General features: G+C 54.8%; 1 protein-coding gene across 2 annotated transcripts in view; it reads left to right on the top strand.

Moving 5' to 3' along the window:
- The window catches only part of TESC (tescalcin), a 50,075-nt gene that overhangs the window by 20,507 nt on the left and 6,896 nt on the right, over nt 1-22,672 (top strand). For both annotated transcript variants that reach the window (XM_070399755.1, XM_070399756.1), the window contains exons 2-4: nt 11,365-11,434; nt 19,858-19,938; nt 22,148-22,287. In XM_070399755.1, coding sequence (XP_070255856.1) covers nt 11,365-11,434; nt 19,858-19,938; nt 22,148-22,287 — 291 coding nt within the window. The remainder of the gene's footprint in view (nt 1-11,364; nt 11,435-19,857; nt 19,939-22,147; nt 22,288-22,672) is intronic.

Below are 22,672 nucleotides of genomic sequence, written 5' to 3' on the forward strand. Positions count from 1 at the left end.
ACTAGTAAGTTGATTTTCTCATCCCTCTGGTTTATGAACTGTATGATCCTTACTCTGAATTATTTTTCTGACACATTGCATGCCTCTGTTTCATTTAGTTCCTTTTCTGACAATTTCTCCTTTTCATTCCTTGGGGGTTATTTCTTTGTCTCCCTATTTTCTGTCTCTTTCTGGCCCTGGGCACCCTGCTTAGGGTTTGAGAGGTTAAAGACCCTATCAGGGCAATGGTCTGGAAATTATTAGCCCAGAGGCTGGGTCTGTCTTGAGTGGCATGCCTTTATTGTTTCTGCTCTGAGTTGTATCCCCTTCTCCCACGGATCTGGTCCCTCAGTTGTCTGCTTCAGATGCTCAGGGTGGCGGGAGCACGTGCACAGTTCCTCTGATGTGCAACTCCCTGTGAGGACCCAGAGCCCTCTGGCATGCAATTTGCTGTGGCAGGGTGGCACCCTAGGTCCCTCTGGCAGCACACCTGTGGCATGGTCCCATGGCCACTGGCTGGGCACACTGGCTTTCTCCAGATCGCCCCAGCAGTGCTTTCCTATGGCCCAAGTGAGCTGCGTGCTGGGTTGCTCCAGTAGCCCCTGCAAGTGTTTGAGAGTTGCTCTGGGTTGCACAGTCAGAGCTCCCCTGTGGCCTGAGTGGGGCACACACTGGGTTACTCCAAGTTGCCCCGGCAGCAAAACCCAGCTCAGGGTGGAGTGGACGTGGGTTGTTCTGGGTTGCACAGTGAGAGCTCCCCTGTAGCCTGGACTGGGGCATGCTCTGGGTTGCTCTGGGTCACCCCAGCAGCAGGTCCCACGTCTGGGGGTGGACCTGGTGCCAGGTGGCTCTAGGTCAGGCTAGCAGCCTGGTTCTGGAGTCTGGAGGTGGAGGTGGGGCACAGGGTTTTCCCTGTCTTGCATTCGCTGTAGGGTCTTGGAGCTGGATCCTAGGACAGGGTCCCAGCAGGCTGGTGAGGAGGCCTGGTGTGGGAGCTCACCCTGGCAGCACGCACTCCCTGCAGATGCCTGGGAGCCTGCCGGGAGGTACTGCACTACTCATTGCCGGGGCACGGTGGTGGTTCCACGCGGGGTATGGCTGGCAAGCGGCGTTCTCTAGGTGTCCTCTGTCCTTCCTTATTGAAAACTAGAGGCCTGGTGCACAAAAATTTGTGCACTTGGGGGGGAAGAGTGGGGTCCCTCAGCCCGGCCTGTGCCCTCTCGCAGTCTGGGACCCCTCAGGAGATAATGACCTGCTGGCTTAGGCCTGCTCCCGGGTGGCAGAGGGCAGGCCCAATCCCTAGGTGCAGCCCCTGGTCGGGCTCTGAGCAGGGCTGATTGGGGAGTTGGGGCGCTGCCCCGTCATGCACAGAGCAGGGCGGATCGAGAGGTTGCGATGCCACCCTCAGTCACGCTCAGGGTAGGGCCGATTTGGGGGGTTGGGGCACCGCCCCATGTCACACTCAAGGCAGGGTTGATGGAGAGGTTGAGGCGCCACCCCCTGTCACACACAGAGCAGGGCCAATCAGGGGGTTGGGGCACTGCCCCCTGTCACACTCAAGGTAGGGTTGATGGGGAGGTTGCGGCGCCACCCCCTGTCACACACAGAGCAGGGTCGATCAGGGGGTTGGAGCATTGCCCCCTGTCACTCACAGAGCAGGGACAATCGGGGTTGGGCGCTGCCCCCTGTCATGCACAGAGCAGGGCCCATCAGGGGGTTGGGGAACTCCCCCCTGTCATGCACAGAGCAGGTCCCATCAGGGGGTTTGGGAGCTCCCCGCTGTCACTCACAGAGCAGGGCCAATCAGGGGGTTGAGGAGCTCCCCCCTGTCACTCACAGAGTAGGGCCAATAGGGGAATTAGGGCACCGCCCCCTGTCACACACAGAGCAGGGCCTATCAGGGGGTTGGGGCGCCACCACTGTCACACTCAGGGCAGGGCCAATGGGGAGGTTATGGCTCTACCCCATCACACACAGAGCAGGGCCCGTGGGGTGGGGGTGGGGGGTTGGGGCACTGCCCTCTATCACCCACAGAGCAGGGCTGATCAGGAGGTTGGGGCCCTGCCACTGTCACACTCAGGGCAGGGCTGATGGGGAGGTTATGGCTCTACCTTTTCACACACAGAGCAGGGCCGATCAGGGGATTGGGACGCCGCACCCTGTCACACACTGAGCCGCAGGGCGATCAGGGGGTTTGGGCGTTGCCCCCTGTCACGCTGATCTGGTGCCAGGAGGCCTCGAGGCTCTGCTGATCCCGGTGCTGGGAGGCATATTACCCTTTTACTATATAGGATAGAGGCCTGGGGGCCGGCTGGTTTGCCCTGAAGGGTGACCTATATCAGGGTGGGGGTCCCCACTGGGGTGCCTGGCCAGCCTGGGTGAGGGGATGATGGCTGTTTGCAGCTGGTCACACACCCTTCAGGGTGGGGGTCCCCACTGGGGTGCCTGGCCAGTCTGGGTGAGGGGCTGAGGGCTGCTTTCAGGCTGGCAATTGTTGACTGAAGCTCCCAACCCCTCCTTTTTTTTCTCTTTTTTTTATTTTATTCTGGGCCAGCTTTAACTCTGGCTCTAGCTTTGAGGCTTCCGCTGGTTTGTTTGCGTTCTATAATCGAAACAATGTATAACTCCAGCTCTGAGATCCCGGGGTTTTGTTACAAAGTTTCAAACTGCCGGCTCAGAGGCCGGCAAGTCAGGCGGGGAATGTTGGAGTCCTCCTTCACTGCAGCAAGCAAGCCTCATGTTCGCTTCCAGCTGCCTGGCTGCCGGCCGCCATCTTGGCTGACAGTTAATTTGCATAAGGATACGCTGATTAGCCAATGGGAAGGGTAGCGGTCGTACGCCAATTACCATGTTTCTCTTTTATTAGTGTAGATTGTCTCCTCGGCTGTGTCTGATTTCTTAATTCAGGGTGGATGTTCTGCAATTTCGTTGCTTTTCTGGCCTGGCCCTAGGAGGAGATGCACGACACTGCTGCCTGTTCGGCCGCCATTTTCTGTCCCCCCCCCCCCCTCAGTAAATGCCTCTTAATGAATGGTGAGGGTGAGTGGACCCAGTGGGCCATGGGGGGTGGTCCACCAGGCCCCCCAAATCCCTGTGAGCCAACATGGGTTCTGGAAGGAGCAAGGGGCATTTTCTGTGACCCTTACATCAGACTTGGGCCCTGGGATAGTGCTCGAGCATTCCTAACCCCCTCCCCCTCCAGTCCTGGATGCGGGCGATGCTCAGGTTCCTCTTCCTCCAGGGGCTGGACCCCACTGAGGACATCAGGCCCAGCTCTCTGCCCCCACTCTCCTCCCACTGCCTCCCTGAGGGTGGTCTCTGACTCCCTGTCTATGCAACTCTCCTCCCCCCACCCAACCCCTGCGCCCAACCCCCATGACCCCTTGCTCAGCATAGAAGACTGCAAGCTGGCCCCCACGGCCTTACAGGTGAGAGGCCAGGGCCAGACAGAAGCTCTGTGTTTGTTAGCAGGCACTCCGCCCTCCTCCTGCCCCAGCCCCTGGCAACCACCGTCTACTTTCTGCATCTGCCGATTTGCCTGGCCTCGTGTGTCTGGCTTCTTTTCCCCTTGGCCCAGCGTGTTTAAGGTTCATCCATGTTGTAGCATGTGTCGGTGCTTTATTCCGTTTCATGGCCAAATAATATTCCACTGTGTGGGGAGCCCACATTTTGTGCATCCGTCATGGACATCAGGGTTGTTTCTACCCTTTGGCTGTTGTGACCAGCGCTGCTGTGAACATTCGTTCAGGTTTCTGTGTGGACGTATGGTTTTGTCTCTCTTGGGTGTATGCTTAGGAGTGGGGTTTCTGGATCGTATGGTAAATCTGTGTGTAGTTCATTGAAAAACCGCCAAACTGTTTCCCAGTGGCCGCACCATGCCATCTCCCACCAGCACTGTACGTGGGTTCCAGGTCCACACAGCCGTATCCACACTTATTTTATGTCCGGTGATACTCATCAAGGTTTAAAAATTTTCATTTAAATAAGATTGCACAAGCAATCCCTGTCAATTGTAAGAAAGTTACAGGGCAGATACATAAAAACAAGGAGTGAGGAGAGAAATGTCCTATAATTGTCACATCTGGAAACAATTTACTGTTTTGTTATAAATCAGCACGAACTTGTATGTCAATATGAACTTTCGTATACGTGAGAGCTTGTAGCCTGTTTGTTAAGTTTCCACATGATGCTGTACCACGGACATTTTCTCTGTCCCACAATATTTAAACATTTTTTTCCCACCATGTAGTATTCTGTCTTCAGGATGCACCGGGATTTATTTAACCCGTTTCCTGAGGCTCAGTGTTCCTTTATTTTTACGGTTCTAAATAGACAGCGAGGGTTCCTCTTGCTTGTTTTCCTTTGTTCCGCTGTCTCAGTCCTCAGGACTTGTTACGAGGGGTTAAGTTTCTGTTCGAAGCACACAGATCGGCACTGTCCACCTCAGATACAGCGCGAGGTGCCACCATCCTACGTTGTCTAGGAGCCACATAAAAAAGTGAAATGAGTTTGAATCCTGTATTTTAAGCCATTCCATCTAAAATATTATTTCCACGTATCATCAATATCAGAAGCATTGACACAGTTTACATTCATTTGTATCAAGTCTGGAAGCCTGTGTGGAGTTGACACTGGGGCACATCTCAGTTCGCACGTGCCACCTTTCAAGGGCTTAGTGGCCACACGTGGCTGGTCGCTCCCTGATGGGCGGTGCAGGCATATAACTCTTTGTTTACGCTTTGGATACAAAGTGATGTCACCCCCCACCCCTCCATATCAAAGATTGGGCCAATTAAACTCCCCCCAGCCACCTGGAAGGGTGCATTTCCCTCAGGGTGAAATCTAAAACCAAGATAAGGAGGTTGGCATGCCAGGCACCGGAGCAGCAGTGTCGCTGTCACCCGTTCCCATGGCAACTGTGACCTCATGGGGGCCTGGAGAAAGGGCTGAGCGAGGAGCAGGAAAGCTGGAAAGTTTCCTTCCCAGGAACCCTCCAGGGCAGGAGCAGACCTTTCACACTGGGGGGGTGTGACTCGGGCACAAGTGTATCGTGTTCCCATTGCCACAATCTAATTGTAGAACATTTTCATCCCCCCAAAGAAACGGGGTGACTATTAGCAGTGACTCCCTCTTCTCCTTCCCCAGCCACCACTGGTCTCCCTCCCTTCTCTATGCATCTGTCTGCACATTTCATGTAAATGGAATTGTGGTGTGTGGCCTCTCATTTAGCGTGATGTGTTCAAGATCATTCATCTTTAATAGCGGTTGTTTAGGAGCATGTGTTGCTGTAATTTCTCATCATAATTTCTCAGGTTACACCCGGGGACTCTTTCATCAGTGAATCTAATATGACCACCCAAAAGGAAGCAGTGTGGGGTGTCATAAAAAATAGAAAAATAAAGCACAACCACAAATGGAGTCCAAATCCTGGGTCTGCCTCTTTCAAGTTGAGTGACCTTGAGCAAGTTACCCATCCCCTCTGAGCCTCAGTTTGCTCTTCTGTAAAATGGGAACAGTCTGTCATAGGTTCATAGAAAGGGTTAAAGAAGAATATGTGTGCCAGAACATGGTCTGTAGCCAGTGGATGATTCATCAGTAACAATATTTTTGAGATCTGTTGGCTGTCCTATATGGGGCCATATTGTGTGCTTAAAATATTCATTACATAACAAATAAATATACATTGTGTATAAGAAAAAATTTGGAAAATATAGATGAATTAAAGCAAAACAAACAAAGTCTTTAATCCCAGTATTAAGATAATTGCTATTATTTTGGAGAAACAAGTCTAGATTTCTTTCAATACTTATGTACATTTATAAATACTTATATATTTCCCCAACATGCTGCTTTTGTAGCAAGCTGTTTTTAGACACTATATGTGCAACACATTTCCATATCAAATATACAATAGATTTTTAAAATTTTTTCAATTGCAGTTGATGGTCAATATTGTTTTCTGTTAGTTTCAGATGTACATCACAGTGATTAGATATATATCCTATATAATAAAAGGGTAATATGCAAACAGACTGAGTGGCAGAACAACCAAACAACCAATCAAAATGTAATATGCTAATGATGTTCTAAGGCTGCTCAACCACTTGCTATGACATGCACTGACCACCAGGCCACAGATGCTCTGACCGGTAGGTTAGCTTGCTGCTGGGGTCCGGCCAATTGGGACTGAGGGAGATGGGCTGGACACGCCCTTGAGCCCTCCCACAGTCCTCCCCAGCCTGATTGTGCACCAGTAGGGTCCCTCAGCTTGGCCTGTGCCCTCTCACAATCCAGGACACCTTGGGGGATGTCGGAGAGCCAGTTTAGCCTGATCCTGCAGGCCATTCCCCTTGGGAGGCAACAGATGCAGGGCTCATGGCTTTCAAGCGCTGCTGTGGCAGCGCAAACCTCTCCCAGTCAGGATTGATTGGGCACAGTGGGACCAGGATGAGCAGGAGCAGCAGGTAAGAGCTGCAGGCGGTGTTGGACTGCGGGTTTCAGTCCAATCCCTGCAGGCCACCCAGAGGGACCCCACCTGTGCACAAATGTGTGCACCAGGCCTCTAGTATATATATAATTTACAAAGTGACCCCCATAAGTCTAGTACCCATCTGACACCATAATAGCTATTACACTGCTATTGACTGTATTCCCTGTGCTATACTTTACATCCCTGTGACTGTTTTGTAACTACCAATTTGTACTTCTTTATCCCTTCACCTTTTTCACCCAGTCCCCCTAACCCCACTCCATATATATTTTTTGAATAGTTGTTCTAGTTCTGTGCAGTATGTCATTGGTATCTTGATAGGAATTGCATTGAATCTACAGATTGCTTTGGGTAGTATAGACATCTTAATGATCTTTCTTCTTCCTACCCATGAATATGGAATATGCTTCCACTTGTATCTTCTTCAATTTATTTCTTCAGTGTCTTTTAATTTTCCAAGTACAGATCTTTTATATCTTTGGTTAAACTTATTTCTGGGTATTTTATTCTTTTTGAAGCAATTGTGAATGAGATTATTTTCTTACTTTCTTTTTCTGATAGTTCATTATTGGTATATAAAAATGCAACTAATTTCTGGATATTTGTTTTGTGTCCTGCTACTTTACTGAATTAATGTATCAGTTCTAATAGGTTTTTTTGGTGGAATCTTTAGGATTCTCTATATACAGTGTCATGTCATCTGTAACAGTTTTACTTCTTCCTTTCCAATTTGGATGACTTTTATTTCTTCTTGTTAGCTGATTGCTATGACTAGGACTTCTAGTACTATGTCGAACAGGAGTGGTGAAAGCGGACATCCCTGTCTTGTTCCTGTTCTTAGGGGAAATGGTTTTAGTTTTTGCCCATTGAGTATGATGTTGGCTGTGGGTTTGTCATATGTGGCCTTAATTATTTTGAGGTATGTTCCCTCTATTCCCACTTTGCTGAGAGTTTTTATCATAAATGGGTGATAGATTTTGTTGAATGTTTTATCTGCATCTATTGATATGATCATGTGGTTTTTATCCTTCATTTTGTTTGTGTGATGTATCATGTTTATTCATTTGCAGATATTGTACCACCCTTTCATCCCTGGAATAAATCCTACTTGATCATGGTGTATGATCTTTTTATTGTATTGCTGAATCTAGTATCCTAATATTTGTTGAGGATTTTAGTGCTTATGTTCATCAGGGATATTGGCCTATAACTTTCTTTCTTTGCAGTGTCTTTATCTGATTTTGGGATTAGGATAATGCTGGCCTCATAACATGAGCTTGGGGGCCTTCCCTCCTCTTGAAGTTTTTGGAATAGTTGGAGGAGAATATGTGTTAGTTCTTCTTTGAATGTTTAGTAATATCCACCTGTGAAGCCATCCAGTCCAGGACTTTTGTTTGTTGGGCGTTTTTGAATTATTACTTCAGTTTCACTCGTTGTAATCTGTCTGTTCAGATTCTCTGATTCTTCCTGACCTAGTGTTGGCAGACTGTGAGTTTCTAGGAATTTACCCATTTCGTCCCCGTTGTCCAACTTGTTAGCATCTCGTTGTCTGTAATATTTTCTTACAATCTTTTGTATTTCTTTGGTGTCAGTTGTTATTTCTCTTTCACTTCTGATTTTGTTTGGGTCCTCTCTCTTTTTTCTCTTGATGAGTTTGGTTAAAGGTTTCTCAATCTTGTTTATCTTTTCAAAGAACCAGCTCTTGGTTTCATTCATTTTTTTGTATTGGGTTTTTTTAAGACTCTATTTTGTTTATTCCTGCTCTGAAAGAACGAAATCTTACCCTTTGTGACAGCATGGATGACCTGGAGAGCATGATGCTAAATGAAATAAGCCAGTCAGTTCATATGTGGAATCTAATGAACAAAATGAACTAAGAAGCAAAACAGTGACAGGCTCATAACAGAGAGCAGGCTGACAGCTCTGGGGATGGATGGATTGAGCAAAAACAAAAAAAAAAAACTCATGGACACAGACAGCAGTGTGGTGATGGCCACAGACAGCAGCGTGGAGGAAGGTACAGGGGGTGGTCAACTCACAGTACCGTGTACAGATGGTGTGTTGTAGAATTGTGCCCCTGAAACCTGTCTAATTTTGTTAACCACTGTCACCCCAATAAATTCAATTAGTATTTTAAGAGAGGATTAGGGAGGGGGAAGGTGATTCAGGCTGGTGCGGGCAGTTCCTTGGGAGACTTGTAGTGAGAAATGTACAGGGAATCTGGTGGGTAGGGCCAGGGAAGGGGAGGAAAATGAAAGAAAATTTTAATAACTGCTGCTGTGGACAATGTATTTCGATTTCCCCAATAACCTAAAATTTAGAAAACCTCAGTACAGGAGATTTACTTTTTTAAAATCACCATTTTTGGCTGATGGGCCCTGTTTATCCACCGCTAAGTCGGCCTTGTAGGCTCCAGGCTTTATGAAGGTTCTGGCCACACGTGAGTGCTTATGTGATGAAACACACAGAATTAAACACATACATGCACCTTCTTGCTTCGTCCTCAGAGCCACCCTGTGAACGAGAAGCTACTTTTCCCTCTGTCTTATAGTTTGAAAACCTACACAATTGGTAAGTGGTGGAGCTGGGACTTGGTTCCAAGTCTGCCCAACCCAAAGCCTGCCCTTAATTGCTATGCAGATTGCCTGTTTGACCAGAATATCCAGGTGTTCAGAGCCTGTAGGTCTGGTTCCTGGGGACTACACGCAAAACTTTCCAAAATAGTGGTGAGATGGAGATGGGCTCTCTCCCACCACCGTCCGCTCAGCATTCCCCACCCCTTAACCACCTTTCTCCTCTTGTTCAAGAGGCATCTAACCCCACTTCCTGTTCATTTTTGTTGGCCCCTGGCTCAGCTCGTGCTGGCTGAGTGGTTCCGTTGGTTGGAGTGTCGTCCTGTGCACCAAAAGGTGTGGGTTTGATTCCCAGTCAGGGCACATACATAGGTTGCGTGTTCAACCCCTAGTGGGGGCATGTACGGGAGGCAGCCAATCAATGTCTCTCTCACATCAATGCTTCTCTCTCTCCTCCTCTTCCTTCCTCTCTCTTTAAAAGTCAATAAAAATACTTTTCTCGGGTGAGGATTAAAAAATAATATCTACAGCTCAGCATTCTCAAGTCTTCCTAGGAGCTGCTGTTTGCTAGAAAATAGTCATTAGGACTGTCAGCGGATCCTGAGGGCCTGCTCTGTCCTGGGTGCCTATCTCCATGCATCAGCGCCTCTTCCTCTGGACACCCTACGAGGGGGTTGTATCCCCGTGTTACAGACGTAGGAACTGATCCTTGGAAAGGTTAGTTAGGTAACCACTGAGGGCAACGACCACCTTTCTGGAGTAAATGTGGCCGTTTATATCACGTGTATGTTAGCAAGGACATTTGGATACTCGATCGGCCAGCAATTCCGCTCCTAGGTGTGTACCCAACAGAAATGAATAATTCCATTCACCAGAAGATCACAGGATGTTTGTGGCTGTATGATTTGAGTAGCCCTAACCTGGAAAATGTCCAAATGCCCAGCAATAGCAGAATAGATAAAGCATCCTCTCTTCAAACATGGAATAATGTACAGCAGTGAACACGAACAAACAGGATGTGCAATAACTTGGGTGAGTTGTCAGACTATCACCAATAAACCCACAAACAAGTGCTGGCGAGGATGTGGAGAGAAGTGAACCTGCTTGTGCACTGCTGGTGGGAGTGCAGACGGGCGCAGCCACTGTGGAAAGCAGCATGGAGTTTCCTCAATAAATTAAAGATGGAACTGCCTTATGACCCAGCAGTTCCACTTCTGGGATTTTATCTGAAGTAACCAAAACACTAATTTGAAAGAATATATGCACCCTTATGTTCACTGCAGAGGTATTCACAATAGCCAAGATTTGGAAGCAGCCCAAGTGCCCATCAGTAGATGAGTGGATAAAAAAGCTGTGGTACATCTACACAGCGGAATACTACTTGGCCATAAAAAAGGATTAAAAAATAGCTAATCCAGTTGACATTCAATATTATATTAGGTTCAGGTGTACAGCATAGTGGTTAGACATTAATATAACTTAGAAAGTGATCACTTTGATAAGTCTGACACCATACAGCAGGGGTCCTCAAACTACGGCCCGTGGGCCACATGCATATACAAATATTGTATTTGTTCCCGTTTTGTTTTTTTACTTCAAAATAAGATATGTGCAGTGTGCATAGGAATTTGTTCATAGTTTTTTTTTTTTTAAACTATAGTCCGGCCCTCCAACGGTCTGAGGGACAGTGAACTGGCCTCGTTTAAAAAGTTTGAGGACCCCCGCCATACATAGTTATTACAATATTATTGCCTATATTCCGTGTGCTGTACTCACCTCCCCGTGGCTGTCTTTATACCTGGAAATTTATATTGAATCCCCCCAGCTCCCCTCCTGTCTGGCAACCCTCAGTCTGTTCTCTGTGAGTCTGTTTCTGTTTTGTTTGTGTGTTTTGTTTTGTAGACTCCACATCTAAGTGAAATCCATGGTAGTTGTCTTTGTCTGATGTATTTCTCTTCATATGTGACCACACTGAGCCCTTTTCTCAGCTGGGAAAGAGCCGTCTTCAGGAGCGGCCGGAGGTCTGACCTCAGAGGCCTGGAGAGGGAGGGAGAGCTTGGGCCCCTGTCCCAGCAGCTGCAGTAACAGCTGTATTATTGCTGTGGGGTCAGAGCGAAGGACCCTGAGCTGCGTTACCAGGAAGAGTGGGAAGCCCTGTCCGGGCTGCCTGGCCTGCTTGCAGGGGGGGAAGTGGCCTGAGAATGAATGGACCAGGAGGGGGGAGGAGGAGAGGGCAGTGGCCCCAGCCTCCCCTCTGGTGGCTCCGAGGTCAGCAGCCCCGTGTCTTTCTGTCTCATTTTCTTTCCTTCTCTTACTTCGCAGTCTCATCGGACCAGATCGAGCAGCTCCGCCGGAGGTTTAAGCAGCTGAGCGGAGACCAGCCCACCATTCGGTGAGACGGGCAGCTGGGGGCGGGGGTGGGGGCGCTGGCAGGTCTGGGCAGCTAGGGACTTTCTCTCCGTGCCCCTGGGGTGCCCGTCTGCGGCAGCTGTTTCCACTCTCCAGGCGCCTGCAGGACAGGATGCTCTCCCTGAGGGGAGGAGGAGCCATCCTGCTTCTTTCGGATGAGAAACGTCTAACTGGAGTGAAGATAAGGGCGGGGGGGGGGCGCAGGGTGCAGAGCTAGCCAGCCGCCCACCTCACCCGACTTCCTCAGGTGGACCGAGCTCCCGGGCTCCGGCGCCAGCACACGTGGAGGCCGTGTGAAATGTGTGAATGCCGGGTCCTGCCCGCTGCGGGGTGCAGCCAGGACGGCTCAGATGTCAGAGGCCCATCTCTGACTCCCTCCCTCTGGGGGTTAGTGCTGAGTTTGGTTAAGATGCCGGTGACGGCCCGGCCAGTGTGCTCAGTGGTTGAGCATCAACCTACGACCCAGGAGGTCTCGGTTGGATTCCGATGGAGGATTCTCTCACATCATTGATGTTTCTGTCTCTCTCTCTTCTCTTTTCCTCTCTCTGAATCATTAAACACATTTTTTAAAAATAAAAAGATGGCAGGTGGCAGCCAGTTCCCCTTCCAGAAGCTGGCAGGTTACGTTTTTATGGACACATGCTTTGCACGGTGTGCCCCTGGGCGAGTGCGTTCAGTCTTGGGTGGTGGTTGAGTCCCTGGGACGAGGTCCGTGAGGGGCCTAGGCAGCAGGCTGATGGTGTTTCCCTCAGAGGGTGGGCCCAGCTAACGGACGTACCGGGGCCCTGACATGGGAACTGCTCACAGATGTTACGTGAGCGTGTCCATGTGCTGCCCAGCTGGAGCCTGTGCCAGTCCTGTGCCCACCCCCCCCCCAACACACACACATGAAGTCGTGGTGGGAAGACTCCCCCACTTCACAGACGGCTGAGGAGGCCGTGCTCTGGCCTGGGTCATGCAGCCCTCAGGTGGAGGAGCGGGGATTGGAACCCAGTGCTGAGATCTTGCGTAAGGAAGTGGCCTCCCTGCTCTGCCCTCTGGGACCACCAGCCCTCAATGACCTGCAGCTCACGCAGCCCCTGCGCCGTGTCTCACGTCTGTGCTGGGAGGTGAGTCGGTTGCACTTCTGCAGGAAGGAGGCGGGCTAACCACAGTGTCTTGTGCAAACGGCCGGCAGGAAGGCCTCCTCCCCGGCTCTCAGGCTCTCAGAACTGCTTTGCCTGTTCCTGATCGGCCCCCTCCAGGGTCCGGAGAGGGGAGCCGGGGCAGCTTTTCGGTTCCCTGGGCTTTCCCGTCTGTCTGCCCAGGGCAGAAGGAACGAGTCGCGAGCTGCGGGCTGCGGTCTGGTCTCCGGCGCTGTTCCGACGCTGCCAAGGTCTCCTGCGTGGCCTCAGGCCAGGCCTTCACCCTCTCTGGTCCCCGGGACACCCACGGGCTGTCAGGGGGCCCGGGTTGTGCCGGGGTGAGGGCAGGGCGAGGATTCGTCTCGTCAGTGTTTGGAAAACTGTGGGTGGAAGCTGGCCAGGTTGTGGGGACATTCCAGATCCTGAGAAAGGCGTTGGCTGGGGATCCCCGAGCGTGGCCCCCAGCACCCCATCTGTGAGGGTGTGGGGAGCAGTGCCCTGTGCCCTCCCACAGGGGATATCCGAACACCTCGAGTGCAGAAGGTCTCTTAAAGGTGACCGTTCAAACCTGCAGGCTTTGTGCACAGACAGGTAAGATTTGCAAGCTGCATTTTTAAAAGTTTAGCGAAGAATCGGGCTTTGCAATTTGTGACTTTAATAAATTGAATAGAGCTTTAAAAAAAACATACAAGGTAAAACTGCCAAAATTGGTTTTAACTTTAACCCACTGTGTCCTACCCATGTTTGGTGGGAAAAGTCTCTAGGCGTCATGGAAGGACATGGGGGGCAGGGGTTACCCCGAGGCCTTTAAAGCTGGGATGTCAGGGCCCCCTCTGGGTTCCTTACACAGCCAGCACCTCATTTTTAAAAAGTTCATCGTGTTGCATTCTTTTTCTTAAGAGGGCCCCCAAATGATAGTCAGGACCCCCAGATCTAAATGCGGAAGGCTGAGTGCTGAGCCTCCTGGTGGATGCGAGGAGTAAGGGTCCTCTGACGTTTATGGAGACCCGCTGTGCCGCCTTCGCTCCTGGGAGGACCCTCCACAGTGACCCTCCGCAAGATGTAACCGCAGGCCCGAAGAGAACAGTCTTTCATGGCCTCTTGCACTTTTCTCTTTCCTTGGGCCCTTTAACCGGCGACTGCCTTCAACAGCGACTTTTCACTTCCTGGTAGCGCCCTGGCAGGCTCCCCAACATCCACAAATAGCCGCAGTGGGTACTGCACTCAGGCGGAGCGGCCGGAGGCCGATTAGATAGAGCGAGTTACAGGCATACTTTTAGGTTCATGAGGCCACCGAAGGGGGTGGCTCCTGGGACAAAGGCCCCGGCGCCCGGGGCAGGGGGTGGTGTGCACTGTGCAGGCTCACGCCCGGCCCGGCCCGGCCCGTGGCACCCTCCCGCCTGGTGGCCGTTCCCCGCCCGCTGTACTGAGTCAGAGGTTCCCGCAGGGCGAACCCCATCCGTGGGAGCCCGGCGCCGTCAGCGGAGTGTGACTGTGCCGGGCACCGGAGCCCGCGGAAGTCCACACCATCACCCCGTTTTGCAGATTAAGAAACGGAGGCCCCGAGGTTGGGTCTCCCAGCAGAGCGGGCTGTGAGGAGCTCCATCTGCCATGAGTCACTCGTTAACCGAGCCACTGCTTTCACCTGTCAGGTAGCTAGACATTTACCAGGTTCTTAGAAGTCTCACCATGCGCCCGGGTGAGGCCGGGCCTGGGTCGCCGGGCTGTTTCACTGTCAGGATCTGATCCATCCCAGGAGTTAACGAGCCTTCCCGTTAAAGCCGCCGCTAGGTCGATGTGCTAGGACGATGCACATTTATTTAAAGAGAAAACCCCGCAGTCATTTGTAAAGCTGCCCTGGAAACAGCAGCCTGTGTGTGTTGGGGGGGGGGGGGGGGGAGCTGGGAGCAGCTTGGGGAGGAGCCCCATGGAGGAGGGGGCTGTGGGCGGAGAGGCAGGGCCGGGAGGGCAGGGCAAGGACTGGGAGTGAGGGTGACGCCCACGCCTGCCCCTGCGCGGGACCCCTGACACCACAGCGGCCCGTCCACCCGTCCACATCTCACACGTACCTGCCCCGCCAGCCGCCCTCTTCCCCGAGGCCCCATCAGGCTGCCTGCACCGCCCTCCCGGGGTAGCAGCGGCCTCCTCCCTGGACCCCCTGCTCTGTCCGACAGTCCCGCCCACAGACACGCAGGAATGAGCGGGATCCTATGAAAATGGCGCTTCTCTGCCCCAATCGGTCCATCCTCCCAGAAAAATGAAGTGCAAACCCCGAGGCCGCTGCCTGTCCCAGGCCCCTGTGCCATGGGCCCACCCCTCCGCCTCCTCCTCCCCCTTCTGGAGTGCCCTCCCCGAGCACTTGGGGCTGGGCAACCTTGGGGGGGGGGGTGCCATGCACATTGTAGGGTGCTGAGCAGCGCCCCTGGCCGCCACCCCCCGACGCCCACAGCACGCCCCTCCCAGGACAGTGAGGAAGGCCCGCGACAGGGCCAGCGGCCGGGGCGGAGGACGCGCCTTCTCCGGGTCTCTGCTCCGGTAACACCCTTGCCACCAGCTCCCTGTGGCTCTGTCCCGGCCGAACCGGCGCTGCAGAGACACAGCTTTCTGTCTGCGTCCGTCCGTCCGTCCATCCCTGGGAAGCCCACGCCGGAGCAGGTGTCACTCCCACGGTCAGACTCTGCCGGTCAGACTCTGCCGGCGCTGGGGGGACAGCGGTGCAGGCGCAGCAGTGGCGGGAGAGGAGGAAGCGTGGAAAGAGCGTGGCCTTTCCCTGCCAACGAGTCTGTGTGCAGGCACGCGGCGCCTCAAGCAGAAGCTGCCCCCTCCCCCGCCCCAGGATGGGCTAACAGGCGGATGAGGCAGGGGTCTGGGCTGGTGGGGGCTCTGCCTGCTCTAGGGCCCGGAAGGTGCTGCTGGTTGGGCTGCGCTCAGAGGAGCTGGTCACTGCGAGGGGGGCGGGGGGAGACACTTGCTAACGAGATGCGGTCCCTCCTCCACGGCTGGGGGGCGGGGGGCCGGGGGGGGGGCCAGTATCTGGTAGCCCAGTGTGGGCACGGCAGAGGCTGTCAGGGGAGGCAGGAGGAGGAAAGTGCTGGGTGCCCTGGGCACGGGGATCTGATGGGGGGGCTGGGGGTCCGGGCTGAGGATCTGGGCCTCCTGCACCCTCAGCTGGGGCTCGGGAAGTCTGGGGTGGCTGGGGACAGCCAGACCCAAAGCTGCAGAGAACTTGGCCTCTGAGCTGAGCTGAGCCGAGCCTCAAAGCCACCGGAAACCAGCCCACACCACGGGCTGCGGAAGGAAGGTCCCGGCCTGTCCTCGTGGTTTGTTTCATCTTGTCCTTCCCCGTGGGCCAGACACTTGCCCTCTTCCTGGGTCCTGGTCGCGGCTCTCGGGCTGGTGGGAGCAGGGGCCCCATAAAGGTCTCTGCTCTTCTTTCTCTTGGAAGTAAAAACACTCAGGGGGGAGGAGGTAGTGAGTGGGGAAGTGCACGGCCGGTCAGAGCCCATCGCAGCCTTTCCGCCGCTGTGTGGCCGTGGCTTAGTCCCTGCCCTGCCTGGGCCTCCTTTCCTTGCCTGTGAAATGGGGTGGCACTTAGCACAGCCGGACACCGAGGGAGCCCTCCTGGAGGGGTGGGAGGCCGCGTGCCCTGCAGGCCTCGTGGGCCACCCCTTCCCCCCCTTCCCCCCCACTGGTCACGCTCTGGCCCCAGAGCAGTGCCCTGTCCCAGGTGAGGCAGGGCCTGTTCCCACGGCTCAGATACCATCAGCCCAGCCGGTCCAACCAGCCCATGGGCACCTGGGGGCCAGTGGGGAGGAAGGGAAATAAGACCGAAACCAGCATTTATGGGGCGTGGAGCTGTGGTTAGCCTTTCCCAGGTTCTGGGCACAGGCCTGTGTCCAACTTGTTGAAAAGAGAGGTTGGCAAATAATTGGGAGTGTCCCCGAGAGCCAGACAGCCCCGCTGGCTCTCAGAGGGCCGCTCCGGCCGGGGCTGTGCGGCCCACGTCCGCGGTGCCATCCGTAGCCCTGGTAGGAAGTCTCTTCACCTCTCTGCCTCGGTTTCCCCGCCGTTAAGACCGAGAGGAGTTCCTGCCTTGTAGGATAGTGACGGCGCTTAGGGAGGACACAGGAGGTTAGCTGCTGTCGTCGTCATCGTTTCAAGTTAAGAGTTCACCGAGTGCCAGGCAGCGGGCTCTGCGCCTGACGTGCCTTTATCTTGTTTCGTCGTCTCGTTGGCCCCATGATATTACCTGGTTATTCCCACGATCCCATTTCTCAGATGAGAAATCCGGGGCTCGGACACGTGGCTGGGGCTCACCCCAGACCAGGCGACTGGTCAGCGGGAGCCTGGACCGCCCCCCGCGGAGCTTGACTTCACATCCCCCGTGGATATGGGAGGTGCGAGTTTTGCACCCAATTCACAGATGAGGAAATGGAGGCTCCAGAGTCAAAGGTGCCTGTGGGGAGGAGGAGGTGCTGCAGCCTGTGGGCCTAGCAGCGACCTGAGAAGGGAGCGAAGGCAGCTGGGCTTCCAAGACATGTCATGCCCCTGCTGATCCCGGCTCCGCCTCACCTCTGCTGTCGGGAGAGCAGGCCTCTTGTGTGACTTTCTTTTCTATGTAGTTTGGCTCTGGGGGATGCCTGGCCCCGCGGGTTTGCTCCTCCCTCCCTCCTCTTTCTCCTCACTTCCCTCCCAGGACGCTGCTGCCTGTCCTCCCTCTCAGGTCAGTCCCTGGGACCCACGACCCTTTATGGGATCTCACAGTGACCAGGGCTGCTGGTGGTCCCTCTGGCCGCGTGCACAGCGTGGGCACTGGCTTTCTCCCAGCCCCGTAGAGCCTGCAGCTTGCACATTTCGGCTCTTCAGGGCCGGGCTCCGCCCTCGGGGACTGGCTCCAGCTGTTGGAGTCCAGGCCCGGCTCTTTGGGGCAAGGCTCCTCCATGTGAACTCGCTTGGGCTGTGAGGGACTGGGTTGGGGTCTCAGGGGCTCGGCTCGGGTCTTCATAACTAGTGTCAGCCCTTTGGGACTAGATGGGCTCTGAGGCCTTGGCTGGGCCATCCCGGGCTCAGTCCATTACAATCCAATTGGCCTGGGTCCTGGGGAAGCCCGGGTCTCCATACAATTGCCTTAGAGTAGTGGTTCTCAACCTGTGGTCTCGACCCCTTTGGGGGTCGAATGACCCTTTCACAGGGGTCTCCTAAATACATCCTGCATATCAGATATTTATATTATGATTCATAACAGTAGCAAAATTACAGTTATGAAGTAGCAACGAAAATAATTTTATGGTTGGGGGTCACCACAACATGAGGGGCTGTATTAAAGGTTCGCGGCATTAGGAAGGTTGAGAACCACTGCTCTAGAGGAAAGGACCCTTCAGTGAGCACACTTGGCCTGGGAGCCCGAGTTCCAGGGGGAGGTGCCTGTGGAAATCACGGGGACACCCTGAGGCTGGCTCCCCAGGGCCTGTGGGAGAGGGGGGATTGCTTAGGGGAGAGGCTGGGCTCCCGGGGTAGGCCCCTCCCTTTTGGACTAGGCTCCGCCCTCCGGGACTGGCTACAGCCTTAGGGTCTGGGCTGGGCTCTTAGGGGCTAAGCTCTGCCCTGGGGTCTGGGCTTTGGCTCTTTGGGCCAAGCTGGGAGCACCAGGCGGGCACAGGAACGGGCACAGGGGCAGCGAGCAGAGGCTGTCCAGGTCTGGGGCCAGTTCTCTCTGCACAGAGGGCCAGTGTGTGTTTAGGGAAACTTTCAGCTGAAACCGCGTTAGGTCTCCGCATCCGTGGCACTTCCTCCTCCCAGCACGGACCTCCAGTCCCAGTCCTGGGTGGGATGCCTGTGGCTCCCTGGCCTTTCTTGTTTGAAGAGGTGGTTTCCTCCTGCCGGGCGTGCCTCCCTGTTCCCCGGATTCCCGCCTGTGCCCTGGGTCTCTTCCAGCGCCACTGCCCATTGCAGTCGCTGAGCAGGGAGAAAGGTGAGCAGGAAGCAGATTCCGAGAACAAAGGCCGGGCTGTGTGGGAAGGTCAGGGAGGTGAGGACCTTCCCACAGCCTCACCGCGGTGCCAGCAAGTCCACAGCCTCGAGGACCCAGTGGGCCTGGGCCCAGCGACGGGGCCGCTGCGTTTGATGGTCACCCTCTGTCCTAAGTCAGCATCTTTTTTTTTTTAACGCTTTTCTGAAATACCATCCACATACCCTTCCGCTCACATAGTAAAACGTACAAGTCGCTGGCTTTAGCCTGTCCCCAGAGTTGTTGCACAGCAAGCACCAGTCATGTTTTAGGCATTCTGTCCCCCCGAGGAAACCCGTATCCTCAGCCATCACACCCCTCGCTCCACCCCCAGCCTGAAGCCACGCCTCTCCTTCCCGTGTCTGTGGGTTTGACTACGCTGGACATTTCACATAAATGAAATCAGACCCTACTTGGCTTTTAGGTCTGATTTCTTTAGCATCATGTGTTCAAGGTTCATCTGTGCTGCAGGATGCATCCAGAGTTCATTAATTTTTTGTGGCTGAATAATATTCCACTGTGGGGAGACCCCATTTTGTTTATCCAGGTATCACTTGATGGACATGTAGGGTGTTTCCGCTCCACAGCGATGATGAATCATGCTGCTGCGAGCATTCATGCACATTTTCACGTCAGCATGTTTCATTTCTCCTGGGTACACGCCTACGAGTGGAATCGCTGGGCCAGGCGGTAGCTTTACAGCTGACGCCTTGCGGACCGGCCAGACTGTTCTCCACGTCTCCAGGCCAGCTTCCCGCTGTGCGACGCCACAGTGGCCGGAGCGGGTTCCCCACCCGGGGATGCGACAGGCTAAGTGGTCTCTGACCGCCCCGAATGGGCGCCATTCCTGTCTCCCTTTAACTTTCTGGAGGGGAACGTCCAGCACACTTAGTGGATTCCCCAAAGCCTCCCTGAGCCTCCAGACCCCATTCCTGCCAGTCCAGGGTTGGGTCAGTGCCGCACGCTGTCCTGCTCTGACCTGCTCTCGTGGGCCCCCCTCAGGATGAAAGGGACAGCCTGGCCCCGGCCCAGTGGCTCCGTCGGTTGGAGCCTCGTCCTGTACATCAAACGCACTTCGGGTTCGATCCCCCGTTCGGGCACATGAGGGAAGCAGCCAGTTGATGTTTCTCTCTCACATCGATGTTTTGTTTCTCTTCCTCTCTCTCTCGAATCAATAGAGGATTTAAAAAAATACAGCCTGGTACATGGTGAAGTGTCATATGACGTCTGTTTTCTTTTCTCTCTCCTTCCTGGTGCTCGTCCTTCCGGAACCAGCAAGGAGCACTTCAACAACGTCCCTGACCTGGAGCTCAACCCGATCCGATCCAAAATCGTCCGTGCCTTCTTCGATAACCGGTGGGCCTTGCTCCGCGTAGGGGGACTGTGTTCTCGGGGAAGCAGTTTTCCCTTGTGACTAATGTCTCACAGCCCTCGTGTGCTCAGGACAGCCCTGGAGCTGGCGCAGGGAAGAGGAGGGAGCTGTTTTGGGTAGGAGCTGTGAGCACAGGTTTGGGTCACACTGTTCTGGGGTCGTAGCTGGGTAACTTGGGTGGCTCATGCAGTCCCTCTAGGCCTCTGTATGAGTCAGCTTTGGCTGCGTAACAAATTACCCCAACACTTAGCAATTTAAAACAATGAATATTTATGCTCTCACCGTTTGTGTGGATCAGGCATCTGGGTGCAAACAAGCTGAGTCCTTGAGCTCACGGTCCGCTGGGGCTACAGTCATCTGAAGGCTCGACTGGGGAGGCTGTGTTCCCGAGCTCCCTGTTGGCAGGCAGCCTCTCAGGACCTCTCCACAGGGCTACTCGCACGTGGCAGCTGCTGGCTCCCCCAGCTGAGATGTCCCCATGACAAGGAGGGGGACTGACTGGGCACCCCCGATAGAAGCCACCAGTTTTGGTAACCCAACCTCTCAAGGCACAGGTCACCGCACACTTGGAAAAGGGACTGAACAGGGGCGTGGGATCCTTGGGGGCCACCCAGGAGGCTGCCTCAGTTTTCTCATCTATTAAATGGAAGTAATCACAGCCTCTGCCTTGCAGGGTCGCTGAGAGGGTCAGAGATGATGCGCTAAAGCGCGAAGGGCTATCCTGCTTGTTGCCCTGGACTGCAGATGGCAAAACTGAGGTTCAGGGAGATGGTGCACTTGGCTGCCTGAGTCCCAGAGCTGAGGCTCTGGCCAGAGCTCCTCCACTCACATGCCTGGATGGAGGCTCCTGGGGTGTGAGCTCCAGGCCTGACCCCTCTGTCCGCAGAGATCGCTGACACAGGAAGAACCAGCAGAAAGAGGAAGGAAGGGATCGGGCCATCAGGACTTCCCTGACCCGTTCTAAGTAGTGTGCGCCTGAACGGCTCAGCTCTGGTTGGACGGGGGCTGCGAGGCCCGAGCAAGATGCTGAGCCCCTCGGAGCCTCGCCTGCTCACAGCGGGGGAGTGGGGAGTCCTCCCTCCAGGGCTCATGGGGCAAGACCTGAGGAGAGAGCGACCAGGAGTTCACCAGGCCACGCGGGAGAGAAGACGCTGCAGGATAACTGCTCGTGCAAAGGCCCAGTGAATTCGAAGCACGGCCCTCGACGGCTGGTTGTCCCAGGCCAGCTGGAAAGTGGCTCTTTGCTGGGACGCACAGTAAGGGCGGGGCCCCCGCCTGCCATTCTGATGGCACCTCCCTCCGGGGCCGCCGGACTGTGGCCGCTGGGCTCCGTGTCGGGGCTGGCCGTGGCGGAGGCCTCTCCAGAGCTGTTGTCACCGGGACCCGCCTGGTGGCCGTGACCACGCCTGCTGTGCGCTCCCTGAGCCCCGCCCGGGCAGTGCCCTTTCTTGCCCCTCAGGAGGGCACACACGGACAGGGACGGCAAACTGCCCTGATTCACTAAAGCACCTGGAGCCACGTGACCTGCCCTGGTAGTGACAGGCTCCTAGCGCTGCCTGGGCTGCTGGGACGCTGCCAGAGAACAGACGCTTCAGGCCCGGCGGCCCGCCCGGGTCTCTGTCCCAGCTGCTCCCCAGCCCCGGTAGCCTGAATGCAGCCACAGTGACCGTGAAGGAATGGGTGTAGCTGTGAGCCAGTAACACTGTATTTGCGGACACTGAAATTTGAATTTCATGTAATTTTCGCTTGTGATGAAATGCCATCCTTTTGGGTCCCCCCCCCAAACATTCTTTCCACCATTTGAAACATGAAGACCCTCCTGGGTCCCTGAGCTGCGCAAACACGGCGGCCCTGGGCTGCCGTGCCGCCCCTGATGCCAAGCAAAGTGTCAGGTGGACCCGGTGAGCTGCTGCACTGCTCAGAGCCTCGGTTTCCCCAGTGCGAGTCCCACCTGTGTGCCCGCAGCACAGCCAGGCAGCCTGCGTCCCAGGCCCAGGCCCAGGCGCCAGGTCTCCGAGGACCTCATGGGGCTGTGCTGAGCCTCCCAGGCCCTGGGCCCCCGAGCAGGTTGTTGGGAAACAGAACCCAAGCTCGGACGGCCACAGAGGGCAAAGTATGGGTCCCAAAGGGCCGAGTTCTCTGCGCTGTGGGGAGTTCTCAGTTCATTTCCAACATGCCTTGCCACTCCCGCAGGAACCTGCGCAAGGGGCCCAGCGGCCTGGCCGACGAGATCAGCTTTGAAGACTTCCTCACCATCATGGCCTACTTCCAGCCCATCGACGTCACCATGGACGAGGAGCAGGTGCAGCTGTGCCGGAAAGAGAAGCTGCGATGTGCGCACCCTCCCCGTTCTGCGTGGGCGGGGTGGGGGGTGACGAGCACGGGGGAGGTGACCCCACCACAAAGAGTGGTTCTCCCGCCTCCGAAATGGCCCCGTGGCGGCCGCCCCGTGAGCACCCTCAGCTGCGGGCGATCCCGGGAATAGAAGGGGTTGTCGGTGATGCAAAAGCAAGGCCCTGGGTTCAGGAAGACCTGGCTTCCTCAGGCCCTTCCACTGGGCGGCCGTGGGACCTGGGCCTGCATGTGGGGATCTGTGCGCCCAGGCTGGCTCAGAGGCTGATGGGATGACACGGCCGTGGACTCGATGAACTGGGTCCAAACCCCTGGTTCCCCGTCCCTGACAGGGTGGCCGAGGGCAAGCACCTTAACTTCCATGAG

The sequence above is a fragment of the Myotis yumanensis genome, unplaced genomic scaffold (assembly GCF_028538775.1).
Source record: "Myotis yumanensis isolate MYYU_CA2020_CCGP unplaced genomic scaffold, mMyoYum1.0.hap1 SCAF_19, whole genome shotgun sequence".
Taxonomy (NCBI): Eukaryota; Metazoa; Chordata; class Mammalia; order Chiroptera; family Vespertilionidae; genus Myotis; species Myotis yumanensis.